This window comes from Poecilia reticulata, chromosome 4, assembly GCF_904066995.2.
Source record: "Poecilia reticulata chromosome 4, P_reticulata-male-v2, whole genome shotgun sequence".
NCBI lineage: Eukaryota > Metazoa > Chordata > Actinopteri > Cyprinodontiformes > Poeciliidae > Poecilia > Poecilia reticulata.
In genome coordinates, this window is record NC_088833.1 from 11,100,999 (window position 1) to 11,118,027 (window position 17,029).

A 17,029-nucleotide genomic window follows, 5' to 3' on the forward strand; every position below is an offset into this window, starting at 1 on the left:
AATGCTATTAAACTATTTCAGACACATTGTCTTGGATGACACCAATCTACTAGTTTTATATATCAATGCTGGTTTGCAAATTCACAGAGTAGTATTCACATTTTCTATAGTTGAGCTTGCTTCATGTTGCAGATTCAGTATTGTTTCTTCATTCTCTTTAAAATAGTCAGTGTGGGAGTGAGTGATTTAAATGTGGTTTCTTATTTTAGCAGAGTAATTTGTAGTATTGCTTTTTTTATTTTGTCATCTTAGGAAGACAGCTAAAAATTGCATATCACACATTTATTTGCTTTTTACATTTATTGCATTATCGTCGACTTTGACTTTTTTAAGTTCTAAATTGCAGCCACAAAAAAAAAATATTTACAGTGAAATTAATTATTTATTATTTATTAAATTTTATCTCCTCTAGCAAATTACTCCAATGCAATTGTTGCCTAACTAAAAAAAATGGATCCCCTTGTTTTCTAAACTTAAGTTGTGATATGACCATTATAGCTTTAGCTGAGGAACTCAGGCTACAACAACAAATTTATGGTGTAAATGTGTGTGTATTGTCATTCAAGTCTAGAGCCATCTTGAAAAGACATCAATAAAATTTTAAATAATTATAATAAAAGTTTAGTGCCTGTTAATGAAAAGCCTTTAAAGTGGGGGTAATAGGTTTAATTTCTTTCATTTTCCTAAGAAATCTGGCTGCTATGATATTGGTAATATGTGTAAAAATGTTTTGCTTAGACAAGGGCTTTACATAGTACTGCAAGCGTTTTGGACTGTCACAGCAGTTCAGTATCCCATATGCTTAGAAGCCTTTAATAGCCTTTTATTTGTTGAACTAATCTAAAAATGTAACACGTTCATCTTAAAATGGCCAGGTACAGGACTAAAACTAAGTAAAAAGTTGCTAAATTAAAAAAATAAATAAAAAAATAACCTTACAGGACAGGAAAGTCAGGCTACTTGTAAAAATGTATAACTCTAGTTTTCTTTTTCCATAGATGAAAAGCGTATGTGTGATATTTGTCAATATATAAATGTCACCGAGTCAATGACCAAAATGAACAATGTATTTAATCTAATGTAAAATTTATAAAGTAACTAATGATTTGTTATTGTTTCTTCTTTTTATTTTCTGCAGACACACACATCGTTACAGTCCCTTCAGTCCAAGTACAGTGAGATTGTAAGTGAAAAAGATTCTTTGTCACTGAAATTGCAACGGTTTGAATTTGACAAAGAGCAAATGCTAAGACTACAAGAAGAAGTGAACCACATGAAACATTCCCACGAGTTAGAGCTTCGCAACAAGCAACGTCTACAAGAGGACATCGAGAGGGGGAAGAGAGATTTGAATTTTTGGAAGGATCAATGTGAAAGCAAACAAAGTTTGATAAGGCAGTATGACACTGACAAGGATATTCTCGAGAGGGATAAGAAATCCTTTAAAAGTGAGATAGAGAGGTTGATGAAAGAACACAGGGAACTTGAGGAGAAATATAAGAGTAGACTATCAGTCCTCCAAAAACAACTGCAAGATGGGACAATTGTTAGACAGACCATGGAGACTGAGCTAAAGCAAACTAGAGAGCCTCCAACCCCAGATGCCTCCTCTGTGGTTTTTGATGGAGTCCGCAAGCCAGTCACTGCAAAGCAATTACTTGACTCAGGAGTTTTAGACAAATCAACATATAACCAGCTTCTGAAAGGACATAAGACAGTTCCAGAAGTGTCTACTGAGAAAAAAGTTCCTCTTAAAGGCACAGGGCCAATAGCTGGAGTGATAATTGAAAGTCCAAAAGGTCCAGGGTCTAGCAATAAGCCACTTTGCAAACTGACATTTACTGAAGCCAAGAAAGAAAATCTTCTTCCATCAGATAGCATTGACTTACTTCTCGATGCACAAGCTGCTACAGGGCACATCATTGACCCAAGAACCAATCAGAAGTTAACAGTGACAGAAGCATATAATCAAGGAGTTATTGATGATGAGGACAAAGAGAGGTTACTTGCAGCAGAAGCGGCAGCTGTTGGATACGCTGGGCCTGGCAAAAACAAACCACTATCAGTGTTTCAGGCAATGAAACAGGGAGTTATTGACAAAAATACAGCACTGCGTCTGTTACAAGCCCAGGAGTCTGTTGGGGGCATTTTGGATCCTATACTTAGTGTGTTCCTCCCTAGAGACGTTGCCACTGAGCGTAACCTTATTGATGAAAGCATGTGTAATGCTCTGAATCAGAGCCCAGAGCTCTATCTAGACCCAGAAACTGAAGAAGGTGTGACCTATATGGCAATGAAAAGAAGATGTAAAATAGAGCCACATACAGGTCTTTGGCTTCTCCCGATTCCTGAGAAAGTGGATCCTTCTAACCTTGTATTTGATGGCGTTCGGAAACCTGTTACTGCCAAGCATCTGTTTGATTGTCATGTTCTTGACAAGCCAACATTTAAAGCTCTTAAAAATGGAAAGAAAACAATACCTGAGGTTTCTGAAGACAAAACTGTTAATTTAAAGGGCACTGGGCCAATAGCAGGTGTTATAGTAAGCGGTCAGCGTAAAATGTCTCTAACTGAAGCAAAAAAACAAATGCTACTGTCCGATGAATGCGCGGATTTGCTACTTGACGCACAGGCTGCTACTGGTCACATAATTGACCCAAAGGCTAACAAAAAGTTGACTGTTGAAGAGGCTTGTTCAAAGGGAGTAGTGGACATTAATGACCTGGACAGATTATTGGCATCAGAAGCTGCAGCAATTGGTTATAAGGATCCTAATAAACCCAAACCTATTTCAGTTTTTCAGCTCATGAAAAAGGGACTTATAGAGGAAAAGACTGGAATACGACTTCTGCAGGCTCAAGAGTCAGTTGGAGGAATCCTAGATCCTGATTTTAGTGTATTCCTACCAAGAGATACAGCAATTAAACGCAATCTTTTAGATAAAAATCTCTGTCAAGCTCTAAACGAGAAGCCTGAATATTATGTTGACCCTAAAACAGAGCAACATGTCAGCTATCAAGCACTGAAAGAAGGTTGCAAGATAGAACCACATACAGGTTTGTTACTTTTACCTATCCCTGAAAAGTTAGATCCTTCAAAACTGATCTTTGATGGTGTAAGAAAGCCTGTAACAGCAAAGCAGTTATTTGATTGTGGGGTACTGGACAAACCAACTTTGAACGAACTAATGAAGGGAGACAAAACTGTTCCAGAAGTATCTGCAGAAAAAAAGATACCCCTAAAAGGAACAGGATCCATTGCTGGTGTCACAATTGGGTCTTTAGGAAAAATGAATATTTCAGAGGTAAAGAAGCAGATGCTTATGTCCCCAGAGAGTGCAGATTTGCTTCTGGAAGCCCAGGCTGCCACAGGTCACATCATTGACCCAATGACCAATCAGAAATTGACAGTAGAAGAGGCTTGTGCAAGGGGAGTGGTGGACAAATGTGATCAAGACAAACTCTTAGCAGCAGAAGCTGCAGCTGTTGGATTCAAGGATTCTCACACTGGAAAATCCCTATCAGTGTTTGAGGCGATGAAGAAGGCATTAATTGACAAAAAGACAGGATTGCGTTTGTTGCAAGCCCAGGAATCTGCAGGGGGTATTCTTGATCCAAATCTCAGTGTTTTCCTGCCAAAAGACACAGCCAAGACGCGCAACCTTTTGGATGAAGAGCTCTGTCGTGCCCTTAGCCAGAATCCCAAGCATTACATTGATCCAGACACAGACCGAGATGCTACTTACAGTGATTTAAAGACAAAATGTAAAACAGAGCCCCAAACTAATCTGCTGCTTCTGCCACTTACTGAGAGGAAAGATCCCTCCAAACTGATGTTTGATGGCGTTCGCAAGCCAGTCTCTGCTCGACAATTGTTGGAATGTGGTGTCCTTGACAAACCAACATTTAACAAGTTGATCAAAGGGGAGAAAACTGTCTCAGAGGTTTCTGTAGATAAAAATATATCTTTAAAAGGAACAGGATCCATTGCTGGTGTCAAAGTTGGATCTTCAGAAAAAATGTCCATTTCAGAGGCAAAGAAACAGATGATAATGACCCCAGAGAGTGCAGATTTGCTTCTGGAAGCCCAGGCTGCCACAGGTCACATCATTGACCCAATGACCAATGAGAAATTGACAGTAGAAGAGGCTTGTGCCAGGGGAGTGGTGGACAGACGTGATCAAGACAAACTCTTAGCAGCAGAGGCTGCAGCTGTTGGATTCAGGGATCCTTACACTGGAAAATCTCTATCAGTATTTGAGGCGATGAAGAAAGGAATAATTGACAGAATGACTGGAGTGCGTTTGTTGCAGGCCCAGGAATCTGCAGGGGGTATTCTTGATCCAAATCTCAGTGTTTTCCTGCCAAAAGACACAGCCATAAAGCGCAACCTTTTGGATGAAGAGCTCTGTCGTGCCCTTAACCAGAATCCCAAACATTACATTGATCCAGACACAGAGCGTGATGCTACTTACAGTGATTTAAAGACAAAATGTAAAATAGAGCCACAGACTGGTCTGCTGCTTCTGCCACTTAGTGAGAGGAAAGATCCCTCCAAACTGATGTTTGATGGCGTTCGCAAACCAGTCTCTGCTCGAGAATTGTTGGAATGTGGTGTTCTTGACAAACCAACATTTAACAAATTGATCAAAGGAGAGAAAACTGTCCCAGACGTTACCGTAGATAAAAAGATATCTCTAAAAGGAACAGGATCCATTGCTGGTGTCAAAGTTGGATCTTCAGAAAAAATGTCAATTTCAGAGGCAAAGAAACAGATGTTAATGCCCCCAGAGAGTGCAGATTTGCTTCTGGAAGCCCAGGCTGCCACAGGTCACATCATTGACCCAATGACCAATCAGAAATTGACAGTAGAAGAGGCTTGTGCCAGGGGAGTGGTGGACAGAAGTATTCGAGATAAACTCTTAGCAGCAGAAGCTGCTGCTGTTGGATTCAAGGATCCTCACACTGGAAAATCCCTATCAGTATTTGAGGCGATGAAAAAGTCATTAATTGACAAAAAGACAGGAGTGCGTTTTTTGCAAGCCCAGGAATCTGCAGGAGGTATTCTTGATCCAAATCTCAGTGTTTTCCTGCCAAAAGACACAGCCAAGACGCGCAACCTTTTGGATGAAGAGCTCTGTCGTGCACTTAACCAGAATCCCAAGCATTACATTGATCCAGACACAGAGCGTGATGCTACTTACAGTGATTTAAAGACAAAATGTAAAACAGAGCCACAAACTGGTCTGCTGCTTCTGCCACTTAGTGAGAGGAAAGATCCCTCCAAACTGATGTTTGATGGCGTTCGCAAACCAGTCTCTGCTCGAGAATTGTTGGAATGCGGTGTTCTTGACAAACCAACATTTAACAAGTTGATCAAAGGAGAGAAAACTGTCCCAGAAGTTTCCGTAGATAAAAAGATATCTCTAAAAGGAACAGGATCCATTGCTGGTGTCAAAGTTGGATCTTCAGAAAAAATGTCAATTTCAGAGGCAAAGAAACAGATGTTAATGCCCCCAGAGAGTGCAGATTTGCTTCTGGAAGCCCAGGCTGCCACAGGTCACATCATTGACCCAATGACCAATCAGAAATTGACAGTAGAAGAGGCTTGTGCCAGGGGAGTGGTGGACAGAAGTATTCGAGATAAACTCTTAGCAGCAGAAGCTGCTGCTGTTGGATTCAAGGATCCTCACACTGGAAAATCCCTATCAGTATTTGAGGCGATGAAAAAGTCATTAATTGACAAAAAGACAGGAGTGCGTTTGTTGCAAGCCCAGGAATCTGCAGGAGGTATTCTTGATCCAAATCTCAGTGTTTTCCTGCCAAAAGACACAGCCAAGACGCGCAACCTTTTGGATGAAGAGCTCTGTCGTGCACTTAACCTGAATCCCAAGCATTACATTGATCCAGACACAGACCGAGATGCTACTTACAGTGATTTAAAGACAAAATGTAAAACAGAGCCACAAACTGGTCTGCTGCTTCTGCCACTTAGTGAGAGGAAAGATCCCTCCAAACTGATGTTTGATGGCGTTCGCAAACCAGTCTCTGCTCGAGAATTGTTGGAATGTGGTGTTCTTGACAAACCAACATATAACAAGTTGATGAAAGGAGATATAACTGTCCCAGAAGTTTCCGTAGATAAAAAGATATCTCTGAAAGGAACAGGATCCATTGCTGGTGTCAAAGTTGGATCTTCAGCTAAAATGTCCATTTCAGAGGCAAAGAAACAGATGCTAATGACCCCAGAGAGTGCAGATTTGCTTCTGGAAGCCCAGGCTGCCACAGGTCACATCATTGACCCAAAGACCAATCAGAAATTGACAGTAGAAGAGGCTTGTGCAAGGGGAGTGGTGGACAGACGTATTCAAGATAAACTCTTAGCAGCAGAATCTGCTGCTGTTGGATTCAAGGATCCTCACACTGGAAAATCCCTATCAGTATATGAGGCGATGAAGAAAGGAATAATTGACAGATTGACTGGAGTGCGTTTGTTGCAGGCCCAGGAATCTGCAGGGGGTATTCTTGATCCAAATCTCAGTGTTTTCCTGCCAAAAGACGCAGCCAAGACGCGAGATCTTTTGGACGAAGAGCTCTGCCGTGCCCTTAACCAGAATCCCAAGCATTACATTGATCCAGACACAGAGCGGGATGCTACTTACAGTGATTTAAAGACAAAATGTAAAACAGAACCACAAACTGGTCTGCTGCTTCTGCCACTTACTGAGAAGAAAGATCCCTCCAAACTGATGTTTGAAGGCGTTCGCAAACCAGTCTCTGCTCGAGAATTGTTGGAATGTGGTGTTCTTGACAAACCAACATTTAACAAGTTGATCAAAAGAGAGAAAACTGTCCCAGAAGTTTCCTTAGATAAAAAGATATCTCTAAAAGGAACAGGATCCATTGCTGGTGTCAAAGTTGGATCTTCAGAAAAAATGTCTATTTCAGAGGCAAAGAAACAGATGATCGTGCCCCCAGAGAGTGCAGATTTGCTTCTTGAAGCTCAAGCTGCCACAGGTCACATCATTGACCCAATGACAAATCAGAAATTGACAGTAGAAGAGGCTTGTGCAAGAGGAGTGGTGGACAAATGTGATCAAGATAAACTCTTAGCAGCAGAAGCTGCAGCTGTTGGATTCAAGGATCCTCACACTGGAAAATCTCTATCAGTATTTGAGGCGATGAAGAAAGGAATAATTGACAGAATGACAGGAGTGCGTTTGTTGCAGGCCCAGGAATCTGCAGGGGGTATTCTTGATCCAAATCTTAGTGTTTTCCTGCCAAAAGACACAGCCAAGACGCGCAACCTTTTGGATGAAGAGCTCTGTCGTGCCCTTAGCCAGAATCCCAGGCATTACATTGATCCAGACACAGAGCGGGATGCTACTTACAGTGATTTAAAGACAAAATGTAAAACAGAACCACAAACTGGTCTGCTGCTTCTGCCACTTACTGAGAGGAAAGATCCCTCAAAACTGATGTTTGATGGCGTTCGCAAACCAGTCTCTGCTCGAGAATTGTTGGAATGTGGTGTTCTTGACAAACCAACATTTAACAAGTTGATGAAAGGAGATAAAACTGTCCCAGAAGTTTCCGTAGATAAAAAGATATCTCTAAAAGGAACAGGATCCATTGCTGGTGTCAAAGTTGGATCTTCAGAAAAAATGTCCATTTCAGAGGCAAAGAAACAGATGCTAATGACCCCAGAGAGTGCAGATTTGCTTCTGGAAGCCCAGGCTGCCACAGGTCACATCATTGACCCAATGACAAATCAGAAATTGACAGTTGAAGAGGCTTGTGCAAGGGGAGTGGTGGACAGAAGTATTCGAGATAAACTCTTAGCAGCAGAAGCTGCTGCTGTTGGATTCAAGGATCCTCACACTGGAAAATCCCTATCAGTGTTTGAGGCGATGAAGAAGGCATTAATAGACAAAAAGACAGGAGTGCGTTTGTTGCAGGCCCAGGAATCTGCAGGGGGTATTCTTGATCCAAATCTCAGTGTTTTCCTGCCAAAAGACGCTGCAAAGACGCGAGACCTTTTGGACGAAGAGCTCTGCCGTGCCCTTAACCAGAATCCCAGGCATTACATTGATCCAGACACAGAGCGGGATGCTACTTACAGTGATTTAAAGACAAAATGTAAAACAGAACCACAAACTGGTCTGCTGCTTCTGCCACTTACTGAGAGGAAAGATCCCTCAAAACTGATGTTTGATGGCGTTCGCAAACCAGTCTCTGCTCGAGAATTGTTGGAATGTGGTGTTCTTGACAAACCAACATTTAACAAGTTGATGAAAGGAGATAAAACTGTCCCAGAAGTTTCTGTAGATAAAAAGATATCTCTAAAAGGAACAGGATCCATTGCTGGTGTCAAAGTTGGATCTTCAGAAAAAATGTCCATTTCAGAGGCAAAGAAACAGATGCTAATGACCCCAGAGAGTGCAGATTTGCTTCTGGAAGCCCAGGCTGCCACAGGTCACATCATTGACCCAATGACAAATCAGAAATTGACAGTTGAAGAGGCTTGTGCAAGGGGAGTGGTGGACAGAAGTATTCGAGATAAACTCTTAGCAGCAGAAGCTGCTGCTGTTGGATTCAAGGATCCTCACACTGGAAAATCCCTATCAGTGTTTGAGGCGATGAAGAAGGCATTAATAGACAAAAAGACAGGAGTGCGTTTGTTGCAGGCCCAGGAATCTGCAGGGGGTATTCTTGATCCAAATCTCAGTGTTTTCCTGCCAAAAGACACAGCCAAGACGCGCAACCTTTTGGATGAAGAGCTCTGCCGTGCCCTTAACCAGAATCCCAAGCATTACATTGATCCAGACATAGAGCGAGATGCTACTTACAGTGATTTAAAGACAAAATGTAAAACAGAGCCACAAACTGGTCTGCTGATTCTGCCACTTACTGAGAGGAAAGATCCCTCCAAACTGATGTTTGATGGCGTTTGCAAGCCAGTCTCTGCACAGCAATTATTAGAATGTGGTGTCCTTGACAAACCAACATTTAACAAGTTGATCAAAGGTGAGAAAACTGTCCTAGAACTTTCCGTAGATAAAAAGATATTTCTAAAAGGAACAGGATCCATTGCTGGTGTCAAAGTTGGATCTTCAGCTAAAATGTCCATTTCAGAGGCAAAGAAACAGATGCTAATGCCACCAGAGAGTGCAGATTTGCTTCTGGAAGCCCAGGCTGCCACAGGCCACATCATTGACCCAATGACTAATCAGAAATTGACAGTAGAAGAGGCTTGTGCCAGGGGAGTGGTGGACAGAAGTATTCGAGATAAACTCTTAGCAGCAGAAGCTGCTGCTGTTGGATTCAAGGATCCTCACACTGGAAAATCCCTATCAGTGTTTGAGGCGATGAAGAAGGCATTAATAGACAAAAAGACAGGAGTGCGTTTGTTGCAGGCCCAGGAATCTGCAGGGGGTATTCTTGATCCGAATCTCAGTGTTTTCCTGCCAAAAGACACAGCCAAGACGAGCAACCTTTTGGATGAAGAGCTCTGTCGTGCCCTTAGCCAGAATCCCAAGCATTACATTGATCCAGACACAGAGCGAGATGCTACTTACAGTGATTTAAAGACAAAATGTAAAACAGAGCCGCAAACTAATCTGCTGATTCTGCCACTTACTGAGAGGAAAGATCCCTCCAAACTGATGTTTGATGGCGTTCGCAAGCCAGTCTCTGCACAGCAATTATTAGAATGTGGTGTCCTTGACAAACCAACATTTAACAAGTTGATCAAAGGTGAGAAAACTGTCCTAGAACTTTCCGTAGATAAAAAGATATTTCTAAAAGGAACAGGATCCATTGCTGGTGTCAAAGTTGGATCTTCAGCTAAAATGTCCATTTCAGAGGCAAAGAAACAGATGCTAATGCCACCAGAGAGTGCAGATTTGCTTCTGGAAGCCCAGGCAGCCACAGGCCACATCATTGACCCAATGACTAATCAGAAATTGACAGTAGAAGAGGCTTGTGCAAGGGGAGTGGTGGACAGAAGTATTCGAGATAAACTCTTAGCAGCAGAAGCTGCTGCTATTGGATTCAAGGATCCTCACACTGGAAAATCTCTATCAGTGTTTGAGGCAATGAAGAAAGCATTAATCGACAAAAAGACAGGAGTGCGTTTGCTGCAGGCCCAGGAATCTGCAGGGGGTATTCTTGATCCAAATCTCAGTGTTTTCCTATCAAAAGAAACTGCTGTGAAATGCAGTCTTTTGGACCAAGACCTTGTTCATGCACTCACTCAGAACCCTCAGTGTTATATTGACCCAGACACAGAGCATGGTGTTAGCTACAGTGCTTTAAAGAAAAAATGCCCAATAGAACCTCGAACTGGGCTGGTGCTTCTTCCTGTTGCTCAGAAGAAAGATCCTTCCAAACTCATGTTTGATGGCGTTCGCAAGCCAGTCTCTGCGCAGCAGTTGTTGGATTGTGGTGTTCTTGACAAACCAACATTTGAGAAGTTGATCAAAGGGGAGAAAACTGTCCCAGAGGTTTCTGTAGACAAAAAACTATTTCTAAAAGGAACAGAGTCTATTGCTGGTGTCAAAGTTGGATCTTTAGGAAAAATGTCCATTTCAGAGGCCAAGAAAAAGATGCTAATGCTTCCAGAAAGTGCAGATTTGCTGCTGGAAGCCCAGGCTGCCACAGGTCACATCATTGATCCAATAACCAATCAGAAATTGACAGTAGAAGAGGCTTGTGCAAGGGGAGTGGTGGACAGAAGTATTCGAGACAAACTCTTAGCAGCAGAATCTGCTGCTGTTGGATTCAAGGATCCTCACACTGGAAAATCTCTATCAGCATTTGAGGCGATGAAGAAGGCAATAATTGACAAAAAAACAGCAGTGCGTTTGCTACAAGCCCAGGAATCTGCCGGGGGCATTCTTGATCCAAATCTCAGTATTTTCCTCCCTATTGAAATTGCTCTGAAACGCAACCTTTTGGATGAAGACCTTGTTCTTTCACTTAAACAGAATCCTGAATGTTACATTGACCCAGAAACAGAGCATGGTGCAAGCTATGGGTCTTTAAAGAAAAAATGCCCAACAGAGCCTCGAACTGGTTTGATGCTTCTTTCTCTTGCTGAAAAGAAAGATCCCTCCAAACTGATGTTTGATGGCTTACGCAAGCCAGTTTCAGCACAGCAGTTGTTGGATTGTGGTGTTCTTGACCAATCAACTTTTAACATGTTGATCAAAGGAGAGAAAACTATCCCAGAGGTATCTGCAGATAAGAAGGTTAATCTTAAAGGGACTGGTTCCATTGCTGGTGTAATTAGTAGCACTCAAGGCAATATTTCATTTTCAGAAGCTAAGAAACTGAAGATCATATCAGAAGACAGTGCAAATTTACTGTTAGAGGCCCAGGCTGCCACAGGACACATCATTGACCCTAAAACAGAGCAGAAATTGACTGTAGAGGTGGCATGTATCAGAGGAGTGGCAGATTTTAAAGACCAAAGTAGGCTGTTAGCAGCTGAAAGTGCTGCTATTGGCTTTAAAGATCCCAGTTCAGGAAAGTTAATGTCATTGTTTGAGGCCATGAAAAAAGGTTTAATTGGTGAGACAACTGGCCTAAATCTTTTACAAGCCCAAGATTCAGTTGGAGGAATTTTAGACCCCAATCTTAGTGTATTTCTACCTAAAGATGTAGCTTTAAAGCGAAACCTGTTAGATGAAAAACTAATTCATGCTCTTAAACAGAATCCTCCTTGTTATCTTGACCCAGAAACTGAACAGAATGTCAGCTATGGGGCTCTCAAGGCAAAATGTAATACAAACACTCACACTGGTTTACATATTTTGCCAATGTCAGGGAAGCTTGACCCCTCCAAATTATTTTTTGATGGTGTCCACAAGACAGTCACAGCACAGCAGCTACTAGATTGTGGAGTTCTGGACAAACAAACATTTGACCAACTAACAAAAGGGAAGAGAACTGTTTCAGAGGTTTCTGTAGATATTAAAATGTTTTTAAAAGGGACAGGATTAATTGCTGGTGTAGCTGCTGGGCCTCTTGGACAAATGTCCTTCACAGAAGCAAAAAAACAGAAAATCATGTCATCTGACAGTGCTAACAAACTTCTTCTTGCCCAGGCAGCTACAGGTTACATCATTGACCCCAGGACAAATAAGAAACATACAGTAAAAGAAGCATGTGCCAGAGGACTAGTAGACAAAGAAAATGAATCAATATTGTTTTCAGCTGAAACTGCTGCTATCGGGTATCAAGATCCAGATACTGCCAAATTTCTGTCAGCTGGCCAAGCCATGAGAAAGGGAATAATTAACAAAGACACTGCACTACAGCTCCTTCAGGCTCAGGACTCGGTTGGTGGAATTTTGGACCCCAGTGTCAGTGTTTTCCTACCCAAAGATATTGCAAAGAAACGAGGTCTTATTGATGAGGACCTCTATCAGGCACTGAATAAGTCTCCCAAGTGCTATCTAGACCCAGATACTCAACAACCAACTACATATGCATCACTGAAGACAAAATGTAAATCTGATCCCAGCACTGGACTTTTGCTTCTCCCCAAACCTAAACAATCAACTATAAGGGGACTTCGAAACGAGGTGTCTGTCATAGAGCTGGTTGAAGCAAAGCTGTTAAGCAAATCAGATGTGGACCAGCTGAACGCAGGCAAACTTACAACCCAAGACATTGAGGATCGCCTTAGGTCATACTTGCGAGGTTCCACTTGCATAGCAGGAGTTTATGATGAAGCCAGTAAGAAAGTCCTATCAATCTATCAAGCTATGAAAAATGGACTTCTGCGACCTGGCACCACTCTAGAACTACTTGAAGCCCAAGCTGCATCAGGTTTTATGATTGATCCTGTCAATAATCTCTTTCTGACTGTTGCTGAAGCCTACAATAAAAGGCTTTTTGGGCCAGAATTTAAGGAAAAACTGCTTTCAGCAGAAAAGGCTGTTACCGGTTACAAAATGCCTGTAACAGGTGAGATAATCTCCCTCTTTCAGGCCATAGAGAATTCTCTAGTGGAGAAGGGTCATGGCATTCGTCTGCTGGAGGCACAGATTGCCAGCGGAGGCATCATTGATCCCCAACACAGCCACCGTATTGATGTGAATATTGCATATAAAAGAGGCTATTTTAATGAAGAAATGAATAAGATCCTGACTGACGAAAGTGATGACACTAAAGGTTTCTTTGATCCCAACACAGAGGAAAACCTGACCTATCTGGAACTTAAAAAACGTTGTATCTCAGATGAGAACACTGGGCTTATTCTGTTGCCAATCATAGACAAGAAGAAGCAGGAGTCAAGCAAAAAGAACACAGTAAGAAAGAGGAGAGTGATAATTGTGGATCCAGAGACTGGTAAAGAGATGACAGTACGTGAAGCATACAACAAAGACTATATTGACTATAACACCTACCTGGAGCTGTCAGAGCAGGAATGTGAGTGGGAAGAGATTACCATCACCGCTCCAGATGGCTCCATGCGGTTTGTTATCAATGACAGGTCAACTGGAAGACAATATGACATCAATGACCTGCTAGAAAAGCGAGTCATTGATCAGTCTGTTGTAGAGCAGTATCGCTCACAAGCTATCACCATCACTCAATTTGCACATATCATCAGTAATCGGGCTACACACAAGTCATCATCTTCATCATCATCAACTGGATCATCATTAAACTTCATCCCAGAACCATCAGGAAGATCATCAGTTACATCATCATCGTCATCAATGCTATCCACTTCAGGAACTTCAGCTTCTTTAAGCTCATCTTCAGTAACACCATCAACCTCAAAAACATCAGTAGTCCCTGTTCCATCGATTACATCATCTTCCTCATCCTCTTTTTCATCAATGATATCCACTTCAGGAACTTCAGGTTCTTTAAGCTCATCTTCAGTAACATCATCAACCTCAAAAACATCAGTAGTCCCTGTTTCATCGATAACATCATCTTCCTCATCCTCTTTTTCATCAATGATACCCACTTCAGGAACTTCAGGTTCTTTAAGCTCATCTTCAGTAACATCATCAACCTCAAAAACATCAGTAGTCCCTGTTTCATCGATTGCATCATCTTCCTCATCCTCTTTTTCATCAATGATATCCACTTCAGGAACTTCAGCTTCTTTAAGCTCATCTTCAGTAACATCATCAACCTCAAAAACATCAGTAGTCCCTGTTCCATCGATTACATCATCTTCCTCATCCTCTTCTTCATCAACTGTTGTATCGAGGCCGTTATCTCCTACAGTCACCAAAACAACTACGACAAAAACTACCACAATCATAGAGAAACGCTCATCATCCAGCGTTGTCGCTGAAAAATGTTCAGACTCCCTGGAGCAGGGATCCCATGTATCGATCACTCTGTCCCCTCCTCTTGAACCAGTTGGCGAGGTGGAGCCTGTAGGAGCCATTTTTGACACAGAGGCACTAGAGAAGATTTCTATCACAGAGGCTTTAAATCGAGGTCTAGTAGATTCTATCACAGCCCAGAGATTGCTTGAGGCCCAAGCTTGCACTGGAGGAATTGTGAATCCCACAGATGGCAAGAGGGTCAGCGTACAAGAGGCTTCTCAAATGGGTTTAATAGCTAATGACATGGTCACTAAACTAAAACCTGCCCAGAAAGCCTATTTTGGTTTTGAGGATTTAAAATCCAAAAAGAAGTTGTCAGCTGCTCTGGCCATAAAGGAAATGTGGCTACCATATGAGGCAGGGCAGAGATTTCTGGAGTTCCAGATTGCAACAGGTGGGCTTTATGACCCAGAAAAGGGCTGTAGAAGAAGCATTGAGGATGCTTTGAAAATGGATTGGGTGGATCAAAGAACGGCACAAAAGCTCCAGGATGTCAAAAAACATACAAAAAATTTGACATGTCCCAAAAGCAAACTTCGAATTTCTTACAAAGAAATCCTTGATAACTGTCTAGTTGAAGAGGGCACTGGGGTGAAAATGCTTCAGGCATCATCTGTATCCTCTAGAGGTATCAGCAGTCCATACAATGTTGCTTCAGCCCCGGGATCCAAGACAGGATCCAGAAGCGGTTCACAAAGGGGCTCCCGCAGAAGCAGTTTGGATCTGGGTTCATCATTAACACAACATAATCTTACTAGCTTTACCAGCTTTTCCTCTACCAGATAAATCCATAAAATGCAAAGGCTTTTACATTTATCCACTTTTCTTGCAAATTAAGTAATCGTTCTTACAATACTGTCAGTGTGTGGGGATTTACTAAATATTTTCTTTCTGTGCAGTAGAAATGTTTTTCGTTCTTTTTTTTTGCATTTGGTTTTACTTTGTTTTTGGCGCTTCAAGTAAAAGATATGAAGAACACTTACAGAACAGATTTATGACAATCAAGAAAAGTATTATTAACAGCCACCTTAAGGTATTTGGAGAGGAAATACATGTGTTATGATTATCATTGGTATCCTTAAAAAAAATCTTAATTATTGCCATATTTGTTTTTGCATGCTCTGTTTCAAAAATATTATTTTCCAAAGTTTCATGGAATATGGCTCTCAATATGGCTCTTTCATGGACTATCCTCTCAATTTGAATAATTACTATAATCAGCTTTTGTTTCATGAATCATTGAAATATGATGTATGTTTGTTTTCTGGGGTATAAGTTTGTTGACATTATTGGTTTAATGGTTTTATTTTACTGAGCAATTTTTTTAAAGGAATCTGTTTTCTGATTAGTACGATATATACGCTGTTTAATTTGTTACCATCATTTATTAAAGAAGAGTTTGTACTCGTGTGGATTTGAAACCATCTTTGTGCGTGGTTCTTCTTAAACAATAATTCAACACATTGAAGACATATTTATCCTCTTATTTTATGTGTAATTTACTACTTGTTCCTCAGTTTTATTGGCATATTCAAAACTTTTCATTAAAGTAAAAAATTTAAACCCAACCAAATGGCCTTAAGCAAATATCAGAAAAAGAATGTTGCACTTCAGAAAGAGACAACTTTGGCTGTGAATAATTATTAAAGCTGCTTATGGTAACTAGTAATAAAACTATTAATTGAATAAAAAATTACTTAATCCAAGCAGCATTTCTCTTTATAGAGAAAAAAAAATTTAAATATATAGTCAAAGAGTTCAGTCTTAGTTATTATTTATCATTTTTACTTAATTTAGCATTTTATCATTAAGGCCTATGTTTTTAAAATAAGAATAGATGAAGACATAAGTCTAGAACTGACGTTATCTGTGCAGCAGGATGTCACATGGATATGGACTAAACATAGACAACTTCTCTCAATTATACAAGTGTTTATTAAAAAAAATATTTCAACTTCACAGTTAAAACATTTTATTCAACCAACTCACTAAGCAAGTAACACACACAACCAACACGACAGAAAAAGATAAACGGATTAAGCTAAAACTACTTGAGGGAAAACTAGAACAAAGTGATATCATAGTTCTGTATGCCTTTTGAATATAGAGAATCCATATTAATTTCATGAGGAAATTGGAGTGTGTTAATTAGTTTTAACAAATTTAGATTTTGTTTACAACAAAATATGTGGTTTATTCTTCATACAGCAACAGGAGAAATGTGAGAAGTGCTTAAAGACCACAAATTGTATTGAAAAGTTTTGTCAGGTCAATAAGCTCTAAACAAATTTCACAATTATTTTAGATGAATTGTTAAACTTGTTATGTATTCCAAACACCATGTCACAATGCAAAAATAAAACATATTTCCAAGGAAGGAATGTCTTGATAAATTCTGACTGAAATAGGAATCAATCTTTCTTAAAGATGAATTCTTAATCTATTTATCACTTTCTGCATTGAGTATGTTGAATCAATAGTCTTACCAGCTTTAAGTCCATTTCAGTTCGTCATGGCTGAATGTCCAAAATATCCTTCCTTTCGTTTTGAAGAATGTGATGCAGTGAGTACACAGTCTTTGAAGCTATGAGAAAGTACCGGTACACATCCTTTGCCATGTGATCTGGAACAATAAAAGTCACTGGTTCCTGTGGACAGGAAGAGAGT

At 40.6% G+C, this 17,029-nt stretch overlaps 1 protein-coding gene across 2 annotated transcripts in view; it reads left to right on the plus strand.

Annotated features, from left to right (window-relative positions):
- The window catches only part of dspb (desmoplakin b), a 31,396-nt gene extending 15,613 nt beyond the window's left edge, over positions 1 to 15,783 (plus strand). For both annotated transcript variants that reach the window (XM_081606195.1, XM_081606194.1), the window contains exon 24: positions 1,139 to 15,783. In XM_081606195.1, the coding sequence (XP_081462321.1) occupies positions 1,139 to 15,148 (14,010 nt within the window). In that variant the 3' untranslated portion in view covers positions 15,149 to 15,783. The remainder of the gene's footprint in view (positions 1 to 1,138) is intronic.
- Positions 15,784 to 17,029: the final 1,246 nt, after the last annotated feature.